The sequence below is a fragment of the Apteryx rowi genome, unplaced genomic scaffold (genome assembly GCF_003343035.1).
Source record: "Apteryx rowi isolate R43461 unplaced genomic scaffold, aptRow1 scaffold_0, whole genome shotgun sequence".
Classification (NCBI taxonomy): domain Eukaryota; kingdom Metazoa; phylum Chordata; class Aves; order Apterygiformes; family Apterygidae; genus Apteryx; species Apteryx rowi.
The window spans coordinates 2,841,762-2,853,853 of NW_020447195.1; the positions used below are offsets into that span (position 1 = coordinate 2,841,762).

At 42.1% G+C, this 12,092-nt stretch overlaps 1 protein-coding gene across 3 annotated transcripts in view; it reads left to right on the plus strand.

Moving 5' to 3' along the window:
- Positions 1-8,588, plus strand: part of RNF114 (ring finger protein 114) — a 9,980-nt gene extending 1,392 nt beyond the window's left edge. The window contains exons 1-6 of one of the 3 annotated variants that reach the window (XM_026092276.1): positions 70-191; positions 390-540; positions 2,162-2,268; positions 3,011-3,125; positions 4,039-4,133; positions 4,378-6,393. In XM_026092276.1, the coding sequence (XP_025948061.1) occupies positions 139-191; positions 390-540; positions 2,162-2,268; positions 3,011-3,125; positions 4,039-4,133; positions 4,378-4,405 (549 nt within the window). In that variant the 5' untranslated portion in view covers positions 70-138 and the 3' untranslated portion in view covers positions 4,406-6,393. Of the gene's footprint in view, positions 1-69; positions 192-389; positions 541-2,161; positions 2,269-3,010; positions 3,126-4,038; positions 4,134-4,377; positions 6,394-8,441 lie in introns of those variants that run through there. The other 2 variants (XM_026092201.1, XM_026092144.1) reach the window with 2 other exon arrangements.
- Positions 8,589-12,092: the final 3,504 nt, after the last annotated feature.

Below are 12,092 nucleotides of genomic sequence, written 5' to 3' on the forward strand. Positions count from 1 at the left end.
GCGGGGCCGGGCCCGTTTTGGGGAAGTCGGCTGAAGCGCCTTGCCCTGGGAACGGGGGGTCTGCAGGCAGCTGCGCGCTTTAGCCGCGTTTCGGGGGCGGCGTGAGCCTGGCTTGACAGGAAAACAGCAGGAAAATGCATGCGGTTACCTTTCCCACTGAAACCTTGTGGATCCAGAGGTTTCTCTAAAATGTAGTAATTCTAACCGTAACGGGCAAGGCCGCTCCTCGCTTCACGCTGCACAAATGTCAGCAGGCTGCTGTCCTAGTAAACGACGCTGCTTGTGACTCCTTCACCGCTAATGACRCAAGGCATGGCCAGTCTCTGAACGTTTCAGCTGAGCTGTAAGGAAGGTCCTTCTCACTGCCTGCTCTTTTTCTCCCGTACTAGCTTTTGCACTCCGTGCCTGCAGGAATGCCTGAAGCCAAAAAAGCCCGTTTGCGGCGTCTGCCGCAGTACCCTGTCTCCTGGTAGCAGAGCTCTGGATCTGGAGAAGCAGATTGAGATGACAGAAACCACTTGCAATGGCTGCAATAAAAAGGTAGGAAAGCATTTGGAAACCAAGTGCATGAAATGTGCCGGTTCAGTCATACTGCTTAGAGGAAAGTAAAGTACTTGCTCTTTAGTTTTCTGCAGCAACAGGTCAAATACTAATGCTTGTTTTGATAAGTATTACAGACTTTTTTTTGTAGGTAGTACCCAAATGTTGACATTTTTTCCACAGTTTTTATTGTTACCTCCCTAGGAAGTGAATTCTGAGTGTGAGACACTGTATTGATTCAAAAATAATGATAAAATACCGCTACGGGCATGTCTCTGTGAGTGTAACATTGTAAGGAAATGGTGAATGTGATTTTAAACACTGACAGCCTAGGCTTTTAAACAGAAGAACTTTGCTTCATCAGAAATAGTTATGAGACAAAGCTGTCCTATATGACCAGTGTATTCCATACATTTTGYTGTTTGGTAAAATCCTGCATGTTAAATACTTATAGGACACCTTCCTATCATTACCTCCTCTTTGTATATTTAGGCTTCTTAGCATTATTTGAATATATGGGTAAAATATCTTGACAGATGGAAAAACAGCAAGAAAAGGTTAATTAGATGCATATTACAGCAAAACTGCAGCTTCATAGTTCATATGGGCCTGTATCTAATCTTCAGATTAATTGGTTCACTGTGAAGCTAAATCTTTAATTTAAAACTCACTAAAGAACATCAGCATGCTAACAGAACACTTACAGCTGTCTCTTTAATAAAAGCAAAATTCTTCATCTCCTGCACTGCTTTTTTTTTTTTTTTGTAGTTTCTCATAACCAAAGTGAGGTTATCTGTTCAGTTAGTTTCACTTCTGGTTTCGGAGTAGTATCATTTTCTTATTCCAGGTGATAGAAAATTTCAGTACCTTGAAATGTGGATTTCATTACAGGAAATTTGAGTTTTCATTAATGGGATAATGCTTGAAACAGAATTATCAGACTTACAGTTGGTTTCTGATGGAGGCTGATACGTTAGCTATATGTTTATCTCGCATCTACTGCTAATCAGTATCTAAACTTCCTTGGTTATTACCTGGTTTTGTACCTCTTACTCCTCTTAAAACACCATTCTTTCTAGCTTGGATAGGGATATTAAGATTCAGATATAAAGCATGTTTTGAAATTGATCATTAGTCAGACTTCAAGCATAGAATGAATTTTTCTAAGGAAAAAACCTTCAGACTTTCACAAGTAAAAATTGTGAAAGTAGGTTCATTTCCATTCCTTTGTTGTCACATTCTGTGTATTTGACAATATTCCGCAGTGCAGATCTTAGTTTAACTTTTAGTAATCAATCTACACCATTATCCATATTGGCTTTTCTCCTCAGCAACCAGGTAAACTGGCTTTATATGAAACTTTTAGATTATAATTTAGGAAAAGTGAGCTGTCCTGAACAGCATGGTATTTGCAGCATATTACAGGCAACAAAGTTACAGGTTAACTAATCCATAGTCTCGACAGCTTTCTGTCTCATCAGCCTAAGTGTTTTTCACTGTTTCAACATTTTCTATAGAAAGCCTATTTCTTTTACATATCGTTTACTTCCTCTGCTTAAAAGCCTGAAAATGACTGCAAGTAGTTTAAATTAACTTTGCTGTTTAATTGTTGCCTGCACAGATGTATCTCTCAAAGATGCGTAGCCATGCAGCTTCTTGTTCAAAGTACCAGAATTATATAATGGAAGGTGTAAAAGCTGTAACTAAAGAACCACTTCACAACACCAGGTAACTAGCTCTTCTCTGGACATACTGTTTTTTGATATCACACACCAGGCTGTAAATGTTTAATCATTATGAAACCTCAAAACTGATTCTTGTTCTGAGAACAGTCCTTTTATCTTGTTTAAAAAAAAAAAGTTAAGTGTATCACAATGTATCATGCAAACTGTAGAATATTGGAGTAAAAGCAGACTTCACCTCTTCACTCAATTTGGGTGTTAATTCTTTTAATTCTCTCATATTGTTAAACTAAGCCTTAATCCTACAACAGAATGTGCACAGGCAAGCTGTTCTACTCTCCGACGTTGTCCATGCATGTTTTAGTTCAAGATCAGGGTACTTAGTAAAAGGTAAGGGGGGGGGGCAGGATGGGTATGAAATAATAGTTTTATCCTTCTGTCTCTTGCTCACAGTAACTTATAATGAAGGGAAGTTGGAATTGACTGCAGTGATCTGTATTTTAGCATATTGGGCCTTGTGCCTTGTTTCTTTTTTTATTTTTTAAAGCAAACTAATAAATGGCATTTATAACATTTGTAAGAGAATTAGTTTTGTATAAATATGGATGATATTAAGAGTTCTTTAACATATTAGGATTAAAAATCTGATTCTTAAAATTGGTTTGCCTTAATTGCATAGAATAAGATTATTGTTTTGAATAATTTGTATTCTAAATAGCTGGTAAGATAAGTAGTTATTACCAATGCTCCTAAAATGGTAAATAGTCTTTCTTTCTCCCCCAAACCAGGAACTTTCCAAATCGCTTTACCTTTCCTTGTCCGTACTGCAGTGAAAAAAACTTTGATCAAGAAGGACTAGTTGAACACTGCAAAACGCTGCATAGCATGGATGCAAAACAAGTGGTAATAATGAGTCTTGATTCAAGAATTGCAATGAAGTCTAGTCTTAAATCCCTTTGAAACCATGAGTTAGAGACTTACTGCTTGAAGTTAAGTACATATTTATAATTGCTTCTGTTAAAGTCAAGTGTGGGTATGCTATTCACACATTTAAGTTTTACTTGGTTTTGGAAACATTCTCTAGAGATAACTAGTCTCTAGTCCTACTGCATGTAGTTTACATCCTCCCTTCATATTTGAAAAATGGCAGGCATTTGAAGTAAATTATGCACAATAATAAACATAACATTAATTTAACTTCAAAAAGATTTTCGCAAATGTTTAAGATCTCTCTATGCTGTTCTCAGCAAGAAGATAACATTATAAACTCGTGAAAAATACTTGGAAAAAATTGCATCTCCCTCTAGTAATCTTCATCTGCTATGCTCCCCCACATACAAGAGGAATTGTAAAACTTGRAACTCGCTTTGAATCTTTCATTTGTCTTGAAAGTATTTTTTGGAATTCAAAATTATTAATTTAGAAAAAAATTCCTTTCTTTCACTTTGAGAGAAGTGATCTTTGCAAAAGAGTTCAAGGAAACCTTTCCTTTATTGAGAAATGAGGGATGAAATCTTCCAAAGCAAACAGCTGTACTCAGTAATTCTAGTTTTCAATATGTAGGTAGAAGACTCCCTAAACCGTTCCAGTTCAGATGTCTAAAAATCAAATGAAAAGAATTCAGAGTTATCTGAATTTTTTTGTATTAAAAGTCCTAGTAAAGTAGTCTAAAATTACTTTGTATATAGAGTAGCAATTGTCATAGATCTCAGACTTTAATCTTCCATATTGTTTCTGTCCTGACCTTTCCAGTGTAAACATTAAAGCACTTAACTGTTGGCACTTAATTGGCTTTCCTGTTTTTTTTTTCTTGAAGGTCTGCCCAATTTGTGCCTCAATGCCATGGGGAGATCCAAATTACAGGAGTGCTAACTTCATGGAGCACCTTCAAAGGCGACATCGCTTTTTGTGGTACGTGTTTCCTTACCTTTGGAATACAGGCTGATGACTCTTAAAATCCAGCTTTTTTACATAGCTGCTACTCTGAAATCTGATCCATGCAGATGATACCTTGATAGTCAGTTTCTCCATTATTTTTAGAGAAATTGGATTATTGGCAAATCAAAGGATGAGGCAGCTATTTTCTGAGTTTACTTGGTGTTGTATTAACTAATATGGCTGTTGCAGTAAGAGTTCCTATACCCTTTGTTCGTAGGATTATGATGCTGATGAAGATGATATGATGGCACAGGTTTTGATCCGTTCTTTGCGTGATAAATGAACCAAGTAGAAGATTAACTGTAAAACCAAGCTTCCATGAGGGAGGAAATGCCCAGCTTCCTTGCATTTCTCCCTTTACATCCCAAGATGAACTCAGGCATCCAGAAATATGGAAGACTTTAATATCTATTTCTTGGTTTCAAATCCTGGTTTGGTCTTTCTGTATCATTTGGTCTCTTGTTAGCATGTTGTATGCTGTTTAACCATGTCAGCCTAATTTTCTTACTAGCTTCACACAAAGCTTAATGATAGGTCAACATGAAGGAGACGAGTGTTTTCTTTCCTATGCTTATTCTTCTGCAGTTGTGTTCATTTGACTCTTTAAAAGCAAAAACATTCCAGAAGGAATGGCCTGAGCTAGTAGGTAAATAACTCCCCAATCTCACTTACATTTCTTAAATGATAGTATCAGAGGTATATTCACAGCTCTGTTTTCATTCAGTAAGAGCTCTAGGTGTTAACTGTAATTGTCAGATCAGTTCCCATTTAAAGTGGCCTATGATAACTGTGACTCTATAATATTTACCAGTGTTTGAATTCTTATAGTCAGCCTCTCAACTATATGGAAAACATGTCTTCAGTATAAATCTTCAAACTACAAGCTTCCCTAGCAAATCTGTGCAGCTGTGTAAGAAACTAGTTCAAAATACTTAAGTTCCATGCCTATTTTCTTCCATACTCTGACAAAAATAATTTCTAACCTGGAAAATGAACTTTTATTAGTCTTAGTTTAAAAAAAAGATGCATATTAAGTAATATATCAAATATTATTTGTATTTGCTGGCTTTACAATTAATTTAATGACTTTGGCACTAGTTTTCTAGCATTTTAATTTTAAGCCTTATGTTGACAGAGGAATTCAGAAGTTTTTTTTAAATACTGCTGCTTCCTATTTAAACTAAAATTTTCATTTATGTATTTAGTTTTTCCATCCCTCAGGGCAAACTGGTTTAAAAAAAAAAAAAGAAAAGAAAAGAAAATACTTATAATCCGTAGTGCTCGCACAGCACTACCTTTCTGCCTTTCAGATTTTAGTAAGTATTTTGAATTCCTGAACTCCTGAATGACACTAACGTAGCTGAAGCTGTACTTAGATTATGTTTTCCATATAATGTATGTATAATATACAGGTATAGCTTTCAAAGAAGAAATAAAATAGAAACCAGAAAGCAGGATGACTGTTCCAATACCTGGTAAATGGATACATTCCATTATACACTTTTATTATAGAGCTTCCTTTTCTTAGTTTAGCACTTTGTTGATTAAACAATCAAGATATTGAGATCTAGCCAGCTGAGGCACCTGATGAGAATGTGTAAATCAGCATAGTATTGAGATGTCCAGTCCAATTTAACTTGGCATGCTTAGAGTGGTGGACCTGCACAACCACAGAACTTGCTACTAATCAATTTGGCCAACAAACTTAACTTTGCACTCTGCAGATGGCAGCATAGCCTTACCCTAAAACAGTAAGTAATGTAATATAATCCAGCTCAAACCTCTTGATTAAACTTTGTGTCCAGCCAGACCTCTAACGTATTTAATTTGAATTTGTTTTCAGTATGTTTTCACAAACTTGGTACGGACTAGTATAGACTCGTGCTTAAGTATATGCTTGGTGACTGGAAGCTCAGTCTTAGAGAAAAAAAAAAATCTCATAGTACTGTGGAGAAAGTACTGTATTTTGGGTTTGGTTATTTTTAATGCTTAATCTGCAAAGAGATTACAATGTGTTAGTGGCTGAGTGGGAACTTCTAGGTTCTGGCTAGAACCAAGTTTTGTGATACTGATTGACCTGAATCTAGATTTCTGCTACTGTTCTAAGTGCACTTCCATGAAATTCTGATAAAATGTTTCAGGAGCAGTTAGAAGCTTCCGAGCAATTACTTGTCATGTTTTTGACTTTTGAAGACAAGTTATAAATAAAGTTCATATAATTTATAAAATGCTATCTTCATGTGAACTTTTGTCATTTCCTTCTCRTGGTCGATACACTTCATTACAGCACCACCATCAAATCAGTTCTTGCTGGCTGTGTAATGCTGTAAGGASCACCTTAGAAATTGAGTAATGTAGAGGCTACAACTTTTTCTGCTATGTATTTTGTCCTGATTTATTATTAGCTGCAACTTCAGTCTTTCAAACAATGGACCAGACAGGTTATGAAAAACAGTTCAGATAGCATGATTCTAACCAAACTAATATAAGTCAGAGGAATAAATCCACAGATTTTCTTTCTTGGATAAATTAAGAAGGTTTTATTGTCCTGTAGTTTTTTAATCAGTCTTTATAATCCTTAGTTTTAACTCTTCTGGCCATCGATTTTGTAGTGTAGTTATATCTATGTGTTATCCTCAGTCTGAGTAGCTCCAAATGAGGAGGTGAAAATTAAAGTGGATCATAGCCGCGACTGGTCAGAAATCTAGTTGTTCATGCTAAGTGATCATACCCTGACTGTTGGTCCAGGCACATTTGTTGACTTTGGAAGTCAAATCTCAGTTGCATCGACTTATTATCTGGGAATTATTTAATGTGTTGTACAGACGTAAAATATTGGGAGCAAGCAATGAGTTGGCTGGAAAACGCACACAAAATCTGCTTAATTTTGATTAAATTTGTGTATGAATAAGAAGTAATGTCTTGGCACCTGCTAGGCTGATGATAATGGAATTTACAGCATGGATGTGATGAGCATCCATGCAACCATTCAGAGATTAACTGAGCAGTAGATTCCTATTTATTATTCCAACTGCGGAAGAGCTTTGTGTCTCTATGCTGACTTCATCAAATTAACAAATATAAACTTGTTTACACAGGCTGTCAGATGTCTTACTGATACTTGCTGGTTGATTTAAAAAAAAAATCTGAGAGGCATATTTGTTCTGTGTATAACTTTGGTTCATCTAGTTTGTGTGCAAAAATTCTGGATTAAAAAAAGCCTTACTACACAACAAGCTAGTCTGGGCTTCTAAATCCAGTATAGTGTAACTGCACAGGAGTGAAGTACTCTGCCAGAGCTGCTTTCACCTCGTTGTCACCAGCTGATCTTGTAGGCATAGAAAATCCCAAATGCCCATTGTTGGTGATAATTTAATCGGGCTGCCTTGCAACTGTGAAATTCCCGGTGTCTAGCACTGGGAGACAGCATTAGGAGGACGATTAGCACCGAGGCAGAGGGACAGAAGGGGAAGAGACAGGAAGGCAGCTGACCTTCTGTTTTTTGGAATGAACCTGGCTCCAGTCAAAGGCTGACCTTAATAGGTCTGATAAATTGCCTAACACAGTCGGCATCACTTCAGTTGGAATTACAGCAGTAAATCCCGCTGATCTCCTTATGCTGGGGGGATGAGATCTTTTAAAGGACCCTGTCTATAATAAAGCATTGGCAGTATATTCTGGCTTCTAAGGTCACCTGATTAACAAAGTCACAACAAGTTTGCTTCAGTGAGGCCTTTGGCCAGATATACTGGCTGGTCACTGGTGAGATTAATGTAAGAAGGACTGACCTCTCACGGTCAGGATTTTTACTAATATTTATAGTATCTTTTAGCATCGCATTACTAGTTACACGATCAGCAAGKCTTAAAGTCTTCAGATGCTTTCAGCCGTCGTTTTCAAAGCAATTTTGATGCTTGCTTGGAGCAAAAGATTTGAGAAGAGGAAATGGATTGAAAAAGAGTAACCATATACATCAATGTCTGTTTTCAGGAGATGATATTATGTTCTCTGACACTGTCTGATAATATCACTAATGTTTGCTACCACCGTCACATCAGTAACACCAAGAATACATGGAAAAGCAAGTTAGGGTTACGCTTGCAGTCCTAAAGCTTTTCTATACTTTAAATATAGTAAAAATGACAATGGGGTGTTTGAGGATTTTGGGGGGATTGAGTGTTTGTTTTTGAACTCAGAGCTTCACATCGCATTTTCATTGGTCTGGGCTCAATTTTTTTAAAAGCAACTAATTTTTTTTTATGTATCAAYCTCATTTTCCAGGTGATGCACATGGGGAAAGTTGAAACCACTATGAAAACATTTTCTTTCTTCCCCACTCCCTCCCCAAAACTCCAGAAAATACAGCTAAGTGAAAATACGTATTGTGAAAATACAGTGAAAGTGAAAATACATATTGTTGCTGCAGGACTTGGGTGGTCTTGTCTAGTTCTTCTCATGTCTGTTTTGTTCTTACCTAGTTCTTACCTACCTCAGATACTGGTCTTTAAAGAAACACTTGCAGTGGAGCTTCTGGGAGGTGTTTTAGTATCCATGATGCAATGTAGTTCTCTTCCATAATCAAGGTGTAAGGAGAATAGAAATGACCCTGTCCTGAAGCAGGATGACAGCAGCAGTATGGCAGATGCCTGCGGTTAAAAACAGAGGACACCACCTTCTGCCCTGATTTTTGGGACGGTGTCAATTTTCATCTTTAAAGCTGGAAAAGGCTCATACTCTTTGCTATGTTGATTAGGTAGTTTAGTAGTGGTCATGTCTGGAGACTTAGCTCTATGGATCTAACTAATTTCATGTTTAGTGGATTGCATTAAACTCCCTTGACTGCATTCTTGTCTAAAGCACGGTGGTGCCAAAGGAGCTATAATGGTCTTTAGACAGTAGAGGGAGTTCTTGCATTTTATAAAGTATGCAGTAACTGTTTACAGCCAGTATGACCTGGAGCTCTTTCACATCCTGGACCTGGAGCTCTTTCACATCCTGTCCTGTGTGCTTTTCCACTGTAACTTGTCCTCGGTTTTGGGGGGGTTGTAGTATATTTCATAGACCTCCTCCAATATTGCTGTAACAGGGCAGTATCAGTGCATAACTTGTCGATTCGTGAGTCTGAATTAAAAAGAGAGACCAGTGCTGGATGTAGATTGCCTTGCTAGGGTATTCATTTCCTTTTCTTGTAACTAAAAGTTCCATTTGCCCCTTTATGTTCTGTCATTGTAGGCGCTTTGCTCTCTGGCAGGAAACTTGAAGTGCTTTATATAGCTATGGGACCCAAGTAGGTAAAAATATGAAATTTGCGATAGATTTTCTGCTCTGGGGGTGGTTAATGTATGCTTTTGAGCTCCTTAAGCCAATCCATGTGGGTTTCAAACTGGAGCTGTGCCACAATCCGGTGGCAGGGCTGCTCTGACCACCCCTGACGCTTGGCTGCCTCCGTAGCCCTGTACTGCAGTGTATGGGTGGGACGTCTGAGAAACCACTGCYGCTTCCAGCCTGTGAATCACTTCAGAGCTTCCCCTCCCCTCTATTCTCCCTGTTCTCTGTCCTGTAGCTTTCTGGCTCAGAGGCACAGCCAGGTCACTCTCCTCCCTTGATCTAGATTTTTCCTCTAGCAAATGCATTTTTTTTCCATGTGCACTAGCCGTGGTTGGAACCAATCTTATTATTAACATTTCAGAAAGAACAGAAGAGGTGTCTTTGCCTCTTTAAAGAAAACCACGTAGTTGGGTACCTTGTGCAACTGCCCCCAATGCATAACCACATCCGCAGCAGGTGTAACGAGCACGTGGAGAGCATCTGCAAGCAGCCAAAAAAGCGACCTGGAGCAGCAAGCTGGTGCTGCCTGGGGCGCTGCGAGACTCCTGTGGGAAGCAGAGTGGATCTGGCCTGCAAGGTTTTCATCCCCCAATGCCTTCAGGGGCAAGTTTCCCCTGAAGTCAGCTGACCTCAAGGAAGGTGATCCGGGGATGAGTTACGCAGATAAACACCCTGTGCCTGACAAGGGCAGATACCGCCTATGAGGAAAACTCCCAACTGAAAGCCGAGAGCAGCTCTGCAGCCAGGAGGAACGGGGACAGCTCCAGAGTATGTGTTTGCAGGGGAAGTTTGCAAACACATCTCCTCTTTGCACAGTTGTATGTCACTGGCAATAACAGCAGCTTTCCGAGCTGTTCCCACTCTGGGAAAAGACTTACCGTCAGTTGAAATCCCTGAACTGCAGTCTTGCCAGTGGAAAGCTTTGCTTCCCACTTCTGCATTTCACACGACTGTGGCTAAACAGTAACGTGTGGTAAGCGAGGGGCTCGAGACAAGCTCCAGCGAGAGAAGTGATGGGTGAGTCACGAGCGGCCTGGCGTCATGGGCCCTTCCTCGGGTGACAGGAGGCTGGGAGCTGGATGTGAGCAGCGAGGCGTTCCCAGCAGGTCCTGCTTCTCCTCCCTCCCTCGGCCGCTCGCCACCAGCAGCTGCCTTGGAACCGGGGCTCGCTCYAGCCCTTTGCAGCAGGTGCCTGGACCCATGCCCTGAGCTCTTCCAGTGGGAGGAAAATCCAAACGTGAGAGGGAGGAACAGGATGAGCTAGAAGCTTAGGGAGGGACAGCTCAGCCTCTGCTCACCGCTTTCCCAGGACCTGCTCACTGAGGCTTGGGCGCCTTCCCTTGGACAAGAGTAGCCTGGGAGGGGAAAGCTAAAAGAGGGTGTGTTTCTCCCTAGGGCTGTTTTACACCCATGCGCTGCCTAACCCAGTGGGGAAGGAGCCAAGGGAAGGCAGGTGGGGGCGGGAGAGAAGAAAAAGTCTAAGACCAGCTTGCTGGGGGAGGGTGTGCTGCCCAAAACCTGCCTGACCCGCATGCAAGGGAGAAGCAGGTCTGGGCACGTACTCCTGACCCCTACCTGGGTTGGGGGAATTATTCCTGGCTGAGACCCAAGCAGGGCTAAGCTGTCTCCTGCCAGCAAGGGCAGGGCTGAGTTGAGCCCTGATCCTCCGCAAATCATTTCCTCTCTTCACGGAGGAGTAGTAACCTGCAGCAAAGTGCATTCCCCCTTCCGGGCTGCATCCCAGCAGGGCTTCTGAAGCAATGGGGCAGGGCAGAGGCTTGTCCCAGTCTGCACCACAGCCCCCTTCTCCTGTCCGGCGGTGGGACGGTGGCAAGGGCGGCCAGGAGCRTATGGGCTCTGGGATCACCCTGGCTCTCTCCTCCCATCCCTCCCAGGCCGCTGCCTTGCTCCAGCCCCCAGCACTGCCGAGGGTTTCACCAGCTCAAGCATGGCAGCTAAGGGTCTGGCCACCTTGCCCTGGCAAGCGTCTGGTCCCCAGGGGGAACCTAACCTGCACACAACTGGTTGAGGGTACGTCGTACAGAAGAACACTCCGGACAGAAGAATGAATGGCTTTTCCACGTGCAGCAGCAGCTTGCACCCTAACCTAGCAGTAGTAGAGACGCAGCAGCTAGCAGAGTAACCTAACCCAGTATCAAGCGACACGTTCCCCTGGGGGAACTCTTTAACCGCAAGGCAGGGAACACCTGCCCCTTCGCTGATGGCCTCTCGCACCAGGTTCAGGGCCCTGCAGAGGTGCTGAGCCGGGCTCCCCCCAGGCGCAAGGGGCCGCAGCCCCCCAGCCGGCGGGGCCCAGCCTTCCCCACGTGCCCGGGGAGCTCCGTCCCCCGAAACGGCCCGCAGCGGGGCCGGCTGCGCCCGGCCGGGCTGCTGCGCCCAGCGCTGCCGGAGGTGCTCGGCGCGGTGCGCGGGTTTCCCCCGCTCCAGGTCCTCCGCAGGATTTCCGAGCCCCCCCGGGGCCGCGGAGGGGCGCGGCCCGCTCGGAGCCGGCCGGAGGACGGATTTGCCCCGGGGCCGCGGTTTCTGCGCTGCCCCGGAGGCGGCACCTCCGCGGGTGCGGAGCCCGCCGGGCACCACCCACCC